The 18,884-nt window shown below is 40.8% G+C and overlaps 1 protein-coding gene across 3 annotated transcripts in view; it reads left to right on the top strand.

Moving 5' to 3' along the window:
• Positions 1-18,884, top strand: part of smarcc1a (SWI/SNF related, matrix associated, actin dependent regulator of chromatin, subfamily c, member 1a) — a 192,342-nt gene that overhangs the window by 91,227 nt on the left and 82,231 nt on the right. For all 3 annotated transcript variants that reach the window (XM_048595545.1, XM_048595544.1, XM_048595546.1), the window contains 4 exons: positions 1,571-1,724; positions 2,783-2,899; positions 6,195-6,254; positions 9,907-10,165. In XM_048595545.1, the coding sequence (XP_048451502.1) occupies positions 1,571-1,724; positions 2,783-2,899; positions 6,195-6,254; positions 9,907-10,165 (590 nt within the window). The remainder of the gene's footprint in view (positions 1-1,570; positions 1,725-2,782; positions 2,900-6,194; positions 6,255-9,906; positions 10,166-18,884) is intronic.

Here is an 18,884-nt window from a genome sequence, read left to right as displayed (position 1 = left end):
ATACTCCCCACTTGCCTGGATGAATGCAGCCCCAACAATACTCAAGAAACTTGACACCATCCAGGATAAAGCAGCCCGCTTGATTGGCACTACATCTACAAGCATTCACTCCTTCCACCATCGATGCTCAGTAGCAGCAGTGTGTACTATCTACAAGATGCACTGCAGAAATTCACCAAAGATCCTCAGACAGCACCTTCCAAACCCACAACCACTTCCATCTAGAAGGACAAGATATGGGAACACCATCACCTCCAAGTTCCTCTCCAAGTTACTCACCATCCTGATTTGGGTTAAAAACCTGGAATTCCCTCCCTAATAGCATTGTGGGTCAACCCACAGCAGGAGGACTGCAGCGGTTCAAAAAGGCAGCTCACCACCACCTTCTCAAGGGCATCTAGGGATGGGCAAGAAATGCTGGCCAGCCAGCGACACCCACATCCCACAAAAGAATTTTTTTAAAAAACTCTCTATTCTCGAATTAAGGATTATTGCAAATCACACTTGGGGATAAGTTGACCACCCCTCATAGCTCTTGGACATCTCCTTTAATATGTTGTGTGTTGCAGATTTTTGCTTTGCTGTCTGGAAGCCAATGAAATACCCTCATTGATGTGCTTTCCATTTTTCTCAAATATAACCAAATAGATTTTGTCTTTGCCTGCTCATGGGAATTGTTTTTCTATGCATATTGCTTCTCTGACAAAACTGAAGCTCCCCTTTCCTTTATACCTTCACTGTTTTTTCTGATACATTAATATTTAGCACCAAATCCTCACCAGTTTTCAACCACAATTATTGTCACTAAATTGTATGATTACATAGCCATTTGAGCTTGTAACTGACCAACATTATTCACCAAATTTGTGTATTTACATACAGGCATTGTCAATTTATCTTTGTATTCTATCCAGTATAATGTTATTTCCCTCTTGAGTACTATCCAGCATTCTCACTTTCATGCACCTTATTCCTCTCTGGTCTCCCTGTTCTTCAGACTGACACTGTGGGATCTGTTATCTTGGCCAGAAAACAGAGTTAGTTTCTCGTTTTGTCTGAACAGCAGCATCTGTAACAGTTGAACAGCATTAAAATGAGCTGCAGTATTAAGTTGATCATGTTTAAGTTCCTGACTCTGAACTGTGTTGAAGTTAAATCAAGCTGAAAATTTTACTGCAGTATCTTGACAATCTAAAGTATTTTGTTCCTTCAGTGAACAATGTTTTCATGATACATGTAGCACTAAAACTTAACGTTTTGGTCTTGTGAGTTTGTCATTGATGGTATTTTTCATTTGACTTTTCACTGCCTTGGATGGTTTTGCTTTCAAACTTTGGCTGAATTTTGAACACTTTATTGGATGCACCCACACCAGTTCTTGAATACTTTAAACATTTTGCATGTTGAGGGAGTCACCTGCCAATTCTCATTCTGCAGAATTGCTGTGCTTTTTACTTGACATATTTGAAGTGTTTAGGGGTTTCTTGAGGTAACCACCGGTAACCACAAAAAAAGGCAATTGTTAATGCATTGAATGCTATGATGTTTTACTGTGTGTTTTCATGCTTAGAGTTCATGCATTCCTGGAACAATGGGGCCTTGTGAATTACCAAGTGGATGCCGACAGTCGACCTCTACCCATGGGTCCTCCCCCCACCCCTCACTTCAATGTTCTTGCTGATACACCTTCTGGCTTGGTCCCAGTTCATCTCAGGACCCCTCAAGTAAGACATGAGACATCTTTCATTTTGTCCTGATTTTTTCTCTTTCTCCCTGCACCCCATCCACACCCTTGATGCTTAACATTGTAACTTGTTGGGAGAAGAGCAGTTTGTAAGGTTATTTACGAAGTGATTTGGGACTGAGTAGAGTAATTAAATTTTTGCAAATCATTTGTTTTCTCTTCCTAAAATCTTCGTGTAGATATGTTCTCATAGTTTGCATTCATTTAAGTGGTGCTCTGTTAGGTTTAAACACAGAAAATGTTGGAACTGCATAGCAGTTTCTTAATGCCTTCTCATCAGAGAAAAGTTGAGTTGCAGTTTAGATCAGTATCTAAATTTTAATCTTAATTTTATTTTGGATTGCTACTGTATACCATTTATCTTCATTGTTTGTTTGAATTCCTGCAATGGAGTCAATTTGCATCATGCAATAAGGTTGAGCAGGTTAGGCTTATTCTCATTGTGGTCAAAAAGAATGGAAGCTTGATCGGATAAATGCTGAGAGGGTATTCCCATTCATGGGAAAATCTAGAACACGGAGGCAAGTTCATCTATTAGCATTCTCCCACTGAAGACAACAATGAAGAAATTTTGTTTCTGTGAGGATCATTAGTCTTTGGAATTCTTTTTGTTAGCAAGTAGCAGAGTTGGGGCATTCGACCTTTTTAATGCTGAGTTCAATTCCTAATTAGCAAGAGGGTTAAATGTTATGGAGTGTTGAGACATAAACGGAGACTGCAACTTAAATCAGCCATGATCTGATCAAATGGTGGAGCAAGCTCAATATGCTGATGAGCCTGCTTCTGCTCCTTCTCTCTCTAGTGCTAATTTAACTGTTTTTCGACCCACCGCTGCTTGCCGTAGAGTTATACCTCCCTGATTCTTTTTCCTGTCATGTCATGTTATGTGCAGAAGTTTGTCCTGTTTTACTATTTGTTAATTTAACAGATTTTGGTTTGGTTCATTGAAATCAATAATGAATTTTTTTTTTTAATTGACTTTGTGCAAAATAACAATTTAGAAAACTATGTTCACTCAAATCTCAAACCCTTGTGTAGATTCCTGCCTCTCAGCAGATGTTGAACTTTCCAGAAAAGCCAAAGGACAAACCGGCTGACCTACAGAACTTTGGCCTGCGTACTGACATGTATACCAAGAAGGGCACCTTAGCAAAAGTAAGTGTTCTGCTTTAGTTGGAAAGGATTAATATGAGACAAAGTGTCATTAATCATGAGTACCCTGCCATATTCTGTGACAGAATCGAAGTCCCTAATAGCTTCTCAAAGAGAAATTTACAAATATTTGAGAATTTACAAGGGCTGTGGGTAAAGGCAAGAGTGTAACACCGAGTTTATTGTCTCTTAAGATTCAGAAAGAGCAGAAAGGGAATGAACAGGTTCCTTCTGTGCTATAAAATTCTATTTGCTTTTGAAATGGCAGAAGTGGCGTCACTTACTAGAAGGTCACAAATTCTACGTACCCTGATTATACCGATGTGTCATTGAGTTTAACTGCTGTTCACTAAGGAGAATTATAAGCATGGAATATTTGAGGTTTTGTGTGCTAGCTTTCAAAAATACTGTATAAATGTATTAATTGATACTTTTATTGAGATATTTTGTAGTGATGGATGGATGGATGAGAACATGGGATTGGGATATCATAGCTATTAGAGAAACATGGCTGAGGGAGGGACAGAACTGTCAGCTTGATCTTCCAGGGGACAGATACTATCGGAAGGGTAGAAAGAGAGGAAAGAGGGGGGGGATTTGCATTCTTTATAAGGCAAAACATCATGGTAGTAATTAGAGGGGATATTCCTGTGGGATCATTCAGTGAAGCAATATGGATGGAACTGAGAAATAAGAATACTTTCTTAGAATTGTTCTACAGACAACCTGAAACCCTGACTTGAGAAGGATCAAAACTCGACCTCCTCTTGAGAAATAAGACAGAGCAAGTAACTGAAGGGTTGGTGGAGGAGCATTTTGAGACCAGTGACCATAATGCTATTAGTTTTAAAATAGTTATGGAAAAGGATAGGTTTGAGCCACAATTTCAAGCTCTAAACTGGGGCAAGGCCAATTTTTATGATATTAAATGGCAACAGTCGTTTGGGAAGGCTGTTTGCAGCTAAAGGGACAACTGGCAAATGGGAGGCTTTCAAAAGCAGGACCAGCATGTTCCTGTTAGTGTGAAGGGCAAGGCTGGCAGGAGTATGGAACACTGGATGACTAGTGATAGTGAGGATCTGATCAAGAAGAAGGAGGAGCTATATGCCAGGTATAGACAGCTAGGATCAAGTGAATCCCTAGAACAGCATAAGGGCAGTAGCAGTATACGTGAAGGAAATCAGGAGGATGAAAAGGGGACATGAGATGTGGAGAAAGACATGAAAACCAGGGAGCTTGGGGAAATAAATAGTGATGTCTCAAAGATCCCATGTTATAGAAGAGGAGGTGCTGGAGGTGTTAAAACACATACAGGTCGGTAACTTAACTCCCGACACCTAATGACCTAATGAAGTGTATCCCAGAACATTGTGGGAAGCTAGAGAAGAAATTACAGGGCCTCTAGCAGAGATATTTGTATCATCGACAGCCATGGGTGAGGTACTGGAAGACTGGAAGGTCTTGTTATGCCATGATTTTAAGAAAAACCGTATGGAAAAGCCAGGGATCGAGAGACCGGTGACCTGACGTCAGCAAGTTGTTGGAGAGGATTCTGAGAGACAGGATCTGCATGCATTTGGAAGGGCAAGGACTGATTAGGGATAGTCAGCATGGATTTGTGCATGGGAAATCATGTCTCACGAACTTGATTTGAGATTTTTGAAGAAGTGACCAAGAGATAGATGAAGACAGAGCTGCAGACGTTGTCAACAGGGACTTTAGCAAGGCTTTTGACACGGTTCCATATGGTAGACTGATTATTAAGTTTTTAGATCCCATGTGATCCAGGAAGAACTGGTTGATTGGATACAAAATTGACTTGATGGTAGGAGACAGAGGGTCCTAGTAGAGGTTTGTTGCTCAGACTGGAGGCCTATGACTAGCGGTGTGCTACTGCGAACGGTGCTGGGTCCACTGTTGTTTGTCGTTTATATGAGTGATTTGGATGAGAATATAGGAGGCATGGTTAGTAAGTTTGTGGATGTTACCAATATTGATGGTATCCTGAACAGTGAAGAAGGTTATCTCGGAATACAGTGGGATCTTGATCATCTGAGCCAGTGGGCCAAGGAATGACAGAAGGATAAAAAGAGGTGCTGCATTTTGTTAAGACAAACCAGGGCAGGACTTGCACAGTTAGGCCTTGGGGATTGTTGTCGAACAGAGAGAACTAGGGTGAGGTGTTTCGTGTCTTGAAAGTGGTATCACAGGTAAACAGGGGGTAAAGATGATGTTTGGCACACTAGCCTTCATCGATCAGAACACCGAGTACAGTGTGTTACAGCTGTATAAGACATTGGTAAGGCCACATTTGGAGTACCCATTAGTAGATATTGGGACCCTTGCTTTTCCAATGTCAGCTGCTGGGTCACTCCACTACAAACTTTTCTCCAGCTGACAAATATCCATTGACCATTAGTCTGTTTCATATCACTCTGCCAATCTTGTATCTCATGTTTCTACTGTCAGTTTTATACTATGACCTCCAACTTTCCTCGAGTCTGTTGTGAGGCCCTGTGTGAAATGCATTCTGGAAATCCATGTCTAACACATCACAGCATTATGCTCATCAACCCTTTCCATTGCCTGTTCAAAAAACTCTAAGTCAGTTAAACACAATTTCCCCTTGAGAAATCCATACTGACTCTTCCTAATCAACCCAGCTTTTTTGCATGTGACTACTGATTCTATCCTGAATAATTGTTTCCAAAGGTCTCCTCATTACCCAAGTTAAACTAGTCTGAATTTTCGGGATTATCCTTGCAACATATTTTGAACAAGACTGTAATGTCAGCAATTCTCCAGTCTTCTGGCACCTCCCCTGTTCCAACAAATACTGAAATATGGCCAGTGACTCCACAATTTTTAACCTCACTTAAATCCTTGGATGCATCTCATCTGGTCCAAATGCCTTGTTATTTTTAAGTGCCAACAGTCTGTCCAAGACATCTTCCCTATTAATTTTGATCCCTTCTAGTGACACTTCCTTCTTCTGTCACTGTGCTTAGGTAGTACCCTCCATTTTTTTGTAAAGATTGATGCAAAATAGTCATTTAACACCTCAGCCATGCTCCCTGCTTGTGTCTGTAAATCCCTCATTTGGTCTCCGATCGGCCTAACTACTCCCTTTTAACCATTCTCTTGCTGCTTATATGCCTGGAGAAGACTTTGAGATTTTCCCTGTCAGTTGCTTGGAGAACAGAAGGAAGCTTAGCAGATGGACAGTGTGAACATTTTCAAAAATGTCAACTCTTCTCATTTTGGATGTTTATATTTTTCCACTGCTTCTATCTTGCAGCAAAGTAAGGCCAGTGTATCAAGGGATTGGACAGACCAGGAAACACTGCTGCTGTTGGAGGTGGGTACTTCTCATTCATAACTTTACTTTTCTCGCTTTTGTAACTGCTATTTCAGTAACTCTTTTAGCAAAGTACAGCATTAATATAAATTGTGTTTTATTATGAACACTTTTTCTGGGAGGTAATCAGAGTAAATTTGTCAATTGTGAGCTATTCAGGTGTAAAAAATAAATAAATAGGAGCAGGAGTAGGCAATTCAGCCCGTTGAGCCTGCTCTGCCATTCAATGAGTCCGTAGCAGATTTCACCTTTTGACTACACTTGCTTACCTGCTTTCTGTAACCCTTCAACACATACCTAATTAAAAATCTTATGTCCTCCTCAAATTTATTGTGTTCCAGCATCCACCATACTCTGGGTAGTGAATTCCACAGATTCATGATCACTTAGGAGAAGTAATCTCTCCTTATCTCTGTTTTAAATCTGCCACCCTTTATCCTAAAACCATGATCTCTTGATCTGGATTACCCAACGTGACGAAACAGCCTCTCTGTCTATTTTGTCAATACCCTTTAGTATCTGACATACTTCAATTCGATCTTCTGTTATTCTTCTAAACTCCAGAGAGTATAGGCCTAAACTGATCAATCTCTCTTGATAAGATAAATCTGTCATCTCTGGAATCAATCTTGTTGGCCTTCTCTGAACAGCCTTGAACGCAACTACAGATTGTTCTGCTGTAACATGTGTCTCATTAACGCGAATTGGCTGTAACAGGATTGATGAATAGTGGACGCTGTTTGGATAACATGAACTTTTTACTGTACAGTATAACGATTTGCTGTAGCAATTTCCCGAAAGTGCAATTTTCTATGACTATTTTCTTTAGTGTGAGGTCACACAAGAAGGCTATTATTGTGTTATAGGAGAACTACCTGTATATCCTTTCTCAATCATATTTTGTAACCTGTACTGCTTTGAAATTCTTGGCAAAGCAGAAGAACTAGTGAAACATGCTGCATTGAGAGTCCAGTTTTGTAAATTCTGTTCTAGCTCTCAGTAGGCATCCATTTGGGACCTGACGTACCCTTCCCCCTTGGGATCTGACACAACACTTCCGTACCCACATTGGACTGGTCCAAACCTGGCTTGACACTCTTACTGCCACCAGACCTGAACATCCCATACCTGACACCCACCTTCCCCACCTCTTGCCGGGCCTGATTTCACCGACCCACCCTCGACATCACTTACCTTGCCACCTGGTACATCGTAAACTCCCCAGCTGTCACCCTACGCATTTGACACCCTACATATTGACACTCTTCCCTCGCTCTCCGACAGTCTGCTCCTGACTCCCTACTTGCCTGGCATGCTACCACTTAACCCAGCTAATATCCTACTTATCTGGCACCTTAGCATCCCACTCATGGATTCCTGTTCTCCCTAGCCTCTCAACACACAAAAACGCCACTTGTCTTATGTCCTTACATTTTGACAGCAATTGTCAAAGTGGCTGTCAGGGTCTTTCAAGTTCACAATATAACAATTGACTACCTAAAAAAACAATGTTGTTTGCCTTCCTATGTCAGTTCTCTACCAAGAAAGAATTGTCAGAATTGAAGTATAGCTCTGCCTTTCTGAGAGAGAACTGAGCAGAATCTCCCCCATTCTGTACGTGAGATTGCCACTCCTTGGAAAATACGGCCCAATAGTAATTAACTTTCAGATAAATAAAATGAAAAACTGCAGATGCTGAAAATCTGAAACAAAAGCAGAAATTGCTGGAGAAATCCAGCAGGTCTGGCAGCATCTCTATAGAGAGAAAGCAGAGTTAACAACATTTTGAGTCCATTGACCCTTCTCCAAAACTGATAGTAGCTAGCGAAAGGTGATATGTGAGCTGAAGTCAGGGTTGGAGAGGAAAAGGAGTGAATGATAGCTGGAGATTGAGCCCAGAGAGAGAGAACAACAGTTAAGTGGGCAAGATATGATAGTATCCCAGGGAGAAAGAAGAGTTGATAATGGAGGCCATAAGTAGGTGAAAATGTGCTGAAAGCAGCTAATATCATGGCAGGGCCAGTGGTGGGAGGTAGATGAATAACATGGAAGGTTGTAAAATTATTGGACTCTGCATTTGAGTCCTGAAGGCTGCATGGTCCCCAAGTGGGGTAGTGAGATGCTGTTCTTTCAGCTTGCGCTTGAGCCTTGCTGGGGCACTGCAGCAGACCCGAGACAGAAATGTTGGCCAGGGAGCACGATGGTGTGTTGAAGTGGCTGGCAAATGGAAGCTCCCATTGTCATTGGATGAAAGGATTAAAATGGTTGATGGACATAGCGCTTACAAGTATGACATATTAACAAGTGCTCAGGATCAGACGGCAATCTTGTCAGGCATGCTTCATGAAGTCCTCAGCCACTTCAGTCTGGCTTTTAATTAACTGTCAACTGACACTGCTGAAGGCAACATGCTGAAAAAGCTTTTTTATCTTGTGCTAATCAAGACTGAGTTGTTTGAAAACCAAATCTCCATACCAACAACAAAATATCGCTAATCCTCAGGTCGAAAATATTTTTAAAACAATTGCAATTTGTGCCAGTGAAGAAATTTCTTCTCTTCTAAGACTGATATCACCAAACCCTTATTCTGACTTGGGTCCCCACGTTCTATGTTTCCCAGACAGTGGAAATCATCTCTTCTTATGATTCCCAACTGATGTAGCACTCTGCAAGTCAGGTTCCAGTATGAAACTCGGTTTGATAGTCGTAATTTTGAGTGATGATGTCTTCGGTGACAATATATCGAATGTTTCTTCAAAATCCTTGTATGCTACATCCACCCCTTTCGATCTTGCTAGTTTCATCTTTAACAGATTTGGCAAACACCATTTGTCTTTCATGAGTCTTATTGAATTTGCTTAATTGTACTTTTATTTAAATTTGTGTTATCATAACACTAATGATCAAAGAATCATACAGTACAAAATCGGCCCTTCTGCACATCAGAAATATACCACTATACTTCTGTACCATCAAAAATATACTACTACCTTCACTATTCTCACTTTCCTGCACCAAGCCTATAACCTTGAATGTTATGACATTCGAGGTGCTCATACAAGTCCTTCTAATGTTTGAGGTTTCTCACCTCAACTCCCCTCAAGCAGTGCATTCCAGACCCCCACCACCCTCTGAGTGAAAAACCCTTTCCTCATATACTCTCTAAACATCCTGCCTTTCACTTTAAAAATTTAAAAGCATAATTATAAACTTTAAAATTTTGAATATTATTGACGGTAAGCCAAATGGTATCTAGTTCTACATTTTCTCTGCTTTTGTCACTTAATAGTGGTTTTATTTTTTTACTATCTTCTAATCCTTGGGCATTCTTCTAATATTTCAATGAATTACAGAAAATCAATATCAATGCTGGCTGAAATTTGGAAGAGAAAATGAGTCCAAGCTCTTAATGTTTATCTGTTTTACACATTAACAAGTCTGAGGAAGAAATTGTCCTTTACTACTTCAGGATCCAATTTAATTGTGTATTTGGAGGAGTATGTAATTGAATGATTTTAGTTTTTGGTGTTGGCCGTATGAATGCAAAATCTGGTCATGTCTTGAACTTTCCTAAGTTCTTTACTGACTAAATATATTTTGTAAACACTATTGACTTTTTTAAACAAAAACTCGCTCATTCTTTGCTTTATAGGCTCTGGAAATGTACAAAGATGACTGGAATAAAGTATCTGAGCATGTTGGCAGTCGTACACAGGATGAGTGTATATTGAACTTTCTGCGACTGCCCATTGAAGACCCTTACTTGGAAGACACAGACTCCTCCCTTGGCCCTCTCGCCTTCCAACCTGTTCCTTTCAGCCAGTCAGGGAATCCTGTAATGAGCACTGTGGCATTCCTGGCCTCAGTTGTGGACCCTCGAGTGGCTTCAGCAGCTGCCAAGGCTGCTTTAGGTAAGTAATGTCGAGATTTTGCCCCTGCAATCTGTTATCTTCATGTAAATCTACATACCAATCTCTTAGCAGTGTCAACCTTGGATTCACCTTTCTTATTCTTTTATGCTAGTGTTTCCTCCCTGCTTCATGCGGATTTCCTTTCATTTTATCTGTAATTTTTTTGGGCATTCATCTTGATTTTCAAAAGTACCTTGCATGGTTTGTGCTTGCTGACTATATTCCAGATTGAATGGAGTGCAAGTCATCAATGGGATCAAGTATCGTGTGTATTATTATTGTTGAAATTCTGTGTCCCTCTGCCACCAGCTCACATTAATGATGTGCAGCTGAGTCAGTGTGTCAGCTTGAGAGCTCAGTGCTGTCAGGGAAGCAAGTAAATAATTGAGTGGTGAATATTTTGCTGACTTACTCTAACTGCTAAAGTCCTGGAATTTTATTGGTAATTGTAAGGTTTCATTCAAAGTAGGTTTTTGAGCAGTAATAAGTCTTATTAAGATTATTAGGTTTGTAAGTTATTCATTATTGATTTTTTTAAACAAAAACTCAGTGATGTGTTGCAACTGTAGGATTTGGGAGCTCGTTGAAGGTAGTGCAGTCCAGAGCAAAGATGCTAATACTGTGGTCTTCAGCACATGAAACTACTTTTGAGTTGAGAGCTGAGCTGCAAACTGTGATTCATCAAAGAAAGGTTAAGGTATATGGATACTTCTTTTGTTCCCGGAGGCAGTCGCATCCCTTAAGATAGGGGTTCTGGATTGATAAGGGGTCAGGAATATGAGAGGGTGAATGGAATTGAGGCAGGAAATGAAGGAACCTCTGTCTTAGCAATTGTGCAACAAGTTTGGAGTACTTCCAGCACATTTGGGCAAGTTTGAGGGCTATAAGGTAGTAAAAAATAACTGATTTTGGCATCATGGTACAGTAAGCCATTCAGCACGGGAGATTTGACTCTGACTCTGTTCTCTGCAGCAAACATCAGGAGTCCAGAAGGCAGAATTGCCTGCCTGGTGCCAGGATTTAGGACTTCAGGGGAGGTGATGGTGGTGTTGTGATAATGTCACTGGACTAGTAATCCAGAACACGAGACTGTTGTTTTGATGAGATGGATTTGTTTTCCACCATGTCAGATGATGAAATTTGAATTTAATAAAAATCTAGAATGAAAACGAAGCTTAGATGAATGGTGACTGTTGATTGTCAAAAAAATTCATCTAGTTCACTAGTGTCCTTCAGGGAAAGATTTTTGCCAACCTTATCAGTTTAGCCTCAATGTGATTCTAGACGAATGGCAATGTGATTGACTCTTGACTGCCCTCTGGGCAAAGTATGTATGAGTAATAATGGTAGCCTAAACAAGTAGTGGAAACATCATTTCAACATCTATTCTGTCAAGCCCCTCATAATTTTTGTAAGTTTCAAAAAAAAATCACCCTTCATTTTTCTAAATGCTAATGAATAAAGCCTTCACTACTTCTGTTGTTCTTGATACTGCAATTCTTTCATCCCAGAATCAGCCTAGTGTGTCCCTTTTGAACTGTTCCCAACACCAATGAATCCTTTTTACAATATGGGGACTACAACTTTGTATAGTACCATGGACGAGGACGCACTGGCACCCTGTAGAGTTATAACAAGCCTTACCTATTGTTAAGCTCCAACCCCTGAGCAAAAGAAGCCAAAATTGCAGTTGCCTTCTTAGTTACTTGCTGCACTTGCATGTCAGCTTTTTGATTTTCATGCACAAGAATACCCAGACTCCTTTGCACTGTGCATTTTTTTTGGAGGCTGTCTCCATTTTGCCTTTTGAATCATCCCACCAAGATGCATGATCTCATTTTCCTACATTTAAGCTTCATTACCAAGTTTTTGCTCATTCACTCAACCTACTTAAAATCCCCCTTCCACCTATTTCTGAAACATCAAATTTTAATACATTAGATTCTCCATCCTCCAAAATCATTAACATAGATAGTAAATAATTGAAGCTGTAGGACTGATCCTTTTGGCACTCCACTAGTTAAATCTTTCCAACCTGAAACAGACCCTGTATTCGTCAAATACTTTGATCTTTGTGGTAGAGACTTTTATTACATCTTTCCTCCAATGTGCACATTGTCTGATAAGTTTGGGATCTTCAGAGTGTCCTCTGTTGCGAAGATCAGTACAAAACATGGGTTTAAATTTTCTGCTGTTTCCCTGTTCCTCATTTTTAATTCCCCAGTTGCATCATCCAAGCATCCGACACTTTAGCTATTCTGTTTGTGTATTGTAAAAACTCTTGCTGTTTGTTTTTTACATTTCTTGTCAATTTACCTTGACAATAAATTCTCTCCTTTTTTAGCTTTTTAGTCATCTTTAAAAAATTCCCAATCTTCTGGCTTGCAACCATTTTTTGCCACTTGTGTGACTTTGTTTTGGGTTGGACACTCTCCTTGACCACTTTTGCTAACCATGGGAGTTTCATCCTCATCAAATCCTACTTACTGATCAATGTAAGTTTTTATTGAGTATTATGAAATATCTGCTTAAATGTTTGGCACAGTTTATTGACTGACTTACCCCTTAGTATGTTTTCCACCCGCTTGAGATAATTGTTTCTTCATACCTCTACAATTGCCCTCATTTAAATTGAGAACACTGATACGAGACCCAAGTTGCTTTCCTTCAAATGGAATTGAACTTCTACAGTGGTGTGATCACTATCTAACAGGATCCGTAACTATGACATACTTTCAGTCCTATCCTATTATACATGACCACGTCTGAAATAGTTTGTTCTCAAGTTGGTTGTGCAGCATTCTTCTCAAAACAAAATCCCTGATGCACTCTACAAATTCATTTTGCATCTTTGCTTTGCCCACCTGATTTGTCCAGTCGATATACAAATTTGAAACACCCATAATAATTATGATGCCCTTCTTGAATGCCTAATTGGATCTACCCTCCCGTGACTTGTTTTTCCTGCTATTCCTTATTTCCACCACTGATTCCACGGAACCATCTACTGCAGTTCCATCACTGTTCACTCTGCACTTTATACCTTCCTTTTACAAGAATGCTTCCCTATCTTATTGGCCTGTTTGTCAAATAATCCAGAAGTCAAATGCCTTTGAATTTTAAGTTTCCATTCATGGTCACCACACAACCCCATGCTCTGTAATAGCTATCAAGTTATATTAATTATGTTATCAACTCACCTATCTTACAAATACTGTGTGCATTCAGATCAAGAACCTTAATCTTTGACTTTTTAACTTTTACAGAATCTCAGAACTGTTACGATGCAGAACGAGGCCATTTGGTCTGTTGTGCTTGCATTAGCTCTTCAACCGGGTATCATGACCTAGTGTGAATCTGTCTTACTTTTTCCGCATTTCTGTGCACAACATTTCTATCCAAATAATCATCAATATCCTGTTTAATGCCTCAATTGAACCTGTCTCTACAACTTTTGCAGGCAGTATATTTCATATCCGAAAAATTTTGTGTGTATTTATTCATATCACCCTTGCTACTTTAAGTCAATGTCCTCTCATTCTTGTTCTTCTTAAGAAGGGGAAAAGCTTCTCCCTATCTAGTCTTCAGCCCCTTCATAATTTTGAAAATCTGTTTTCCTCCCACCCACTTTCTCTCCAAGAAGAACAGTTTCAGCTCCTTCAACCTATCCTCATAGCTGAAGTTTCTCATACCTGGAACCATGCTTGTAAATTGCTTCTGCACTTTCTCCATTGAATTCCATCTTTCCAGTAAGATGGAACCCACAACTGTACACAATACTTCAGCTGAGATCTTCTAACAAGTGGGTGGCACGGTGGCTCGGTGGTTAATAGTGCTGCCTCACAGCACCAGGAACCCGGGTTTGATTCCGCCCTCGGGTGACTGTGTGTGTGACGTTTGCACACTCGCCGTGTCTGCGTGGGCTTCCTCTGGGTGCTCCAGTTTCGCCCACAGTCCAAAGATGTGCAGGCTAGGTGGATTGGCCTGTAGTGTTCAGGGATGTGTCTATTAGGTGGGTTATAGGGGGATGGGTTTGGGTGAGATGATTGAGGATCAGTGTGGGCCGAAGGGCCTGTTTCCACACTGTGGGGATTCTTTGATCTATTAAGTGTCGTGCAAGTTCAACTTACCTCCTTGCTCTTGTACTCTGTTCCCCCACGAATAAAGCTTACTAACCTATGCTTTATTAAATCCTCTGCCCACCTATCCTGCTGCCATAATGAGCTGTGCAGATACATACTTGAGTCCCTCTGCTTTGGCGCCTCGTTTTGAATTGTATCTCTTATTTTATCCTGTCATCAAGTGTTCTTCTGACCAAAGTGCATCTCCTCTCACTTATCTGCCCACTCTATCAACTCTTCTTGGAGTTCCATACTGCACGCTTCACAGTTAGAATCCTGCGTCATCTTTGAAATTATCTCCAGCACACCATATCCTGATCATGATTATATGTCAGGGTAAGCAAGAGCCCCAAGTTCCTCAAGCAATAAACACTTGCTGCTGCTGCTACGTGAATGGTACCGGCATCCAGCATTTCCCACGTGCTACAGCTGGAACACATTGCCTGCCTAGCCAGTTCTTCTATTTAATTAATTAATTTGGATTTTAAATGTTTTAAAAGTGAATTTATTAACTATACACTTGACCTGAAATAATGTCTAGTTTAAACCACTTGGCCAGTCATGGAAGAGATGGAAGAAATACCTACCAGTCACGTATCTGTGTTCCTGTGATGTTGCAGTTCAGCTCTTACAGGTAGAAACAAGTTGAGGAAGCTCTCTCCTGTTTTTTTTTTCATTTATCTCCTTCTGCTGGTGTTCTCTCTCATACATTCTGAAGGCACTGTATTCTGACACAGCTCTCTCACATACACTTTATGCACTGCTGTCCCCAATCTCTCTTGTCCTGCTTCAGATGCACAGGATCCTCCTCTTTCTCTTCCACTTGTTGGTGAATATCTCCTCCTGGTTCTCCTGTTGCTTGTTCCAGTTTGGCTATCGAGTGACTTGGAGTGGTACTTGCAGATTGTGGTGTTCCTATGAATCTGCTGCTCTTGTAATAGGTGGCAGTGGTTATGGGTTTGAGATTCTGTCTCCGGAGCCTTGTTGAATTTCTGCACTGCTTCTTGCAGATGGTACGTAAAGCTGCTGCTGCTGCATACATTGGTGGTGGGGAGAGAGAATTTTTGTGGCTATGGCGCAAATCAAGCAGAATGCGATATTCTTGACTGTCAGGCTTCTTCATTGGTGGAGCAGCAGTCACCCAGGCAAATGGGAAATATTCCATCGCAGTCCTGATGGTGGAGGGATTTGGGAGTCAGGTGCTGAGTTACTTGCTACCGGATTCCTAGTCTCGGACCTTCTCTCGCTCTCTCTCTCGCGCTCGCTCTCATTCACTTGTGGGATGTGGGTATTGCTGGCTGGTCCAACATTTATTGCCCCTCCCTGATTCCTCTTGAGAAGGTGATGGTGAGCTGCCTTCTTGAACTGCTGCAGTTTGTGTGCTGTAAGTAGACCCATAATGCCAACAAGGAGGAAATTCCAGGATTTTGACCCAGCAACAGTGAAGGAATGGCTATATATTTCCAAGTCAGGATGGTGAGTGGCTTGAAGGGAAACTTGCAAGTAGTGGTGTTGCCAGGTATCTGTTGTCCTTGTCCTTGATAGAAATAGTCGTGGGCTGGGAAGGTGCTGAGGATCTTTAGTGAAAAGATTTAGCCAGAGTATTCATATGGCTCATCCAATTCTTGATCACATGGAAAAGTAACCAGAGTTGGGCGAATTTATGAAAATGATAAGCTGACAATGGCAGGAAGGGGCAGAGAATGAAAATCTAAATGATTACAAAAATGATAAAAGAACAAAGCTTAGTCGTGTATTCGAATTTTCACAACAAAACAGATGAACCAGTAGTACAAATAGAGAGAAACAAGTGCAATCTAGTTGCCATTACTGAGATTTGCTTGCAAGATGACCCGAATTAGGATTGGAGTATAGAAGCACATGTGACAATTCAGAAGGACAGAAAGCAAGGAATGGGTGCAGGAGTGGCTCTGTTCATTAAAAATGATCAATTGAAATTCAGGACACCAGGATATTTCTTGTCCCACTCTTCTTCTAATCAGAACAAAGTCAAGTTCCCAGGAGTGATGATAACCGACACCTGTCCTGGACTTCCCACGTAGATGTGATAGTCAAGAAGACACAACAATGTCTCCTCTTCCTCCGGTGGCTTAGGAAAGTCAGCATGTCCCTAAGGTCCCTCACCAACTTTTACAGAAGCACCATAGAAAACATACTACCTGGGTGCATAATGGCCTGGAATGGCAACTGCTCTGCCCAGGATCATACAAAACTACAGAAGGTTTTGTGCACAGCCGAGACCCTCACGGAAGCCAACCTTCCATCCATGAACTCCATTTATACGTCTTGTTGCTGTGGAAAGGTTGCCAACATCAAAGATCCCTCTCACTCTAGTAATGCTCTCCTTCAACCTTGTCAATGAGGCAGAAAATACAGAAGCTTGACCACATGCACCAACAGGTTCAAGAACAGCTTTTTCCCTGCTGTTATCAGACTGATGAATGGACTCTCCAACTTCAAATAAGGTTAATCTTGTTAATGTTGATCTTGCGTCATGCACCTCCTGTGCAGTGTAACCTGAATGCCTTACTCTAAGCACCCTATGATCTGTATGTTTTTGCCTACAATGATCTGCCTGTACTGCTCGCAAACAAAGCTTTTCACTGTACTTGGGTACATGCAACGACAATAAATCAAATCAAGCCAGTTTAAACTTAGCCAGGTTGTTGATAAGACCAGTTATGTAGCTCTGACTGTCAGGTTCAGTATTCAGAATTGGTTAGCTTGATTTCCTCAGTTGATGACAAATAACATTCATTTTCAAGATAAACTTACTTTAACAAAGATATAAACATTTTGACAATTCAATTTGGATGTATCAGATTCATATATATGCTCTTACCTCATTATATGTGGATTTGCAACCTGTGGATCCACATACTTCTGGGGTCTGCCCCATAGCCCCATTCTTCTTTTTCCTTTCTTTTCTAATTGTCAGGTCCAATAGATTGCGAGATCCTTTGTGGTAGCTATCGGATTTCTGTTTATAGTGCTATCTACATTTTTTGTGTTATCCGTAGGCATTCAGTACCCCGATATTCGTGTGGTGAACAAATGCTTGATGTACCTGCCTTTGTAAGAAACTCGCTCATGCCTGTGCATGTGCACACTTCTGAGGAGAAACAAAAAACTGACATCTCTGTAGAGTGCTGAACCTTTACTTAAGGAAAGCAGTAGTTAAACTCATCAAAAAAAAAAGTAAATCACGTGTTGTCCCAAATGATTCCCAAGTTATTCTGCAGTCTTATATATAGTATAGTTGTAATTGTCAGAATTAATTTTCTTTAACAGTGGGATGGATTGCAATGAATTTCTTTTCAGGAGCTCTCCCTAAGTTGTAAAGATAACTTGTATTGGATTCTGATCTGATATACTTTGTTGAAATATTTGCAAAGAAAGAGAGCAAGAGAGCCTGCTGCTGTCAGGCAAGTTAAATCCTGTCTGACTCAGTTCAGAAGTGCCATAGTCTTAACAAATCATCGAGTTGAGATATGTGACCTCTGAAAGTTTTCCTGATTATATGCCTCTGAATGAGGTCCGTGCTTATTGCAGGTGCAAGAAGTATGTCCGGTTCCCTTTCCTTAGCAAGTGTCCTTTGTTTAAAGTTAAACATGTGTTTGTATATGTCCACATAATAACTTAAAGTTAATATTCAGAAATCTTTTATTTCATAACAACTGTCAAATGTTACTTTCACAGCAATAACATTGCTGTGTTCCACAAGGTCCACGTGGCTTCAGTCCTCACTACAACCATGGTCAGTGAAGATGAATTCAAGAGGTGATGTGGGAGTGACTGTTTCTGTTATAAAGGCAGGTTTTGAGTGATTCTGGCATCAAGGAATCCTAACAAAATTGGAGTCAGTGGTAATCAAGAGAGAACCTTGCAGGTTGGGGCCATGCCAAGCACAAAGGATACGACTGTCTACAATCTTAGCCCCAGGATGTCATGTGTGGAATGCAATGGAATATTGTCCATTTAATAAGACATATATAGTTCCAACACCAATCAAGAATCCAACAGAATCCAGGATAAAGTAACTTGATTGATTCCTCATCCACCTTCTTAAAATTGACCCCCTCTAGCTCCCTCCAGACAAGATGCACATACATAGAACATTACAGCGCAGTACAGGCCCTTCGGCCCTCGATGTTGCGCCGACCTGTGAAACCAATCTGAAGCCCATCTAACCTAAACTATTCCATTATCATCCATATGTTTATCCAATGACCTTAATGTTGGCGAGTCTACTACTTTTGCAGGCAGGGCATTCCACGCCCTTACTACTCTGAGTAAAGAACCTACCTCTGACATCTGTCCTATATCTATCACCCCTCATTTTAAAGCTATGTCCCCTCGTGCTAGCCATCACCATCCGAGGAAAAAGGCTCCCACTGTCCACCCTATCTAATCCTCTGATCATCTTGTATGTCTCTATTAAGTCACCTCTTAACCTTCTCTCTAACGAAAACAGCCTCACGTCCCTCAGCCTTTCCTCATAAGACCTTCCCTCCATACCAGGCAACATCTTGGTAAATCTCCTCTGCACCCTTTCCAATGCTTCCACATCCTTCCTA

The sequence above is a fragment of the Rhincodon typus genome, chromosome 4 (assembly GCF_021869965.1).
Source record: "Rhincodon typus isolate 14 chromosome 4, sRhiTyp1.1, whole genome shotgun sequence".
NCBI lineage: Eukaryota > Metazoa > Chordata > Chondrichthyes > Orectolobiformes > Rhincodontidae > Rhincodon > Rhincodon typus.
The sequence above is the reverse complement of the archived record's forward strand: the minus strand, read 5'-3'. Positions and strand labels throughout refer to the sequence as shown.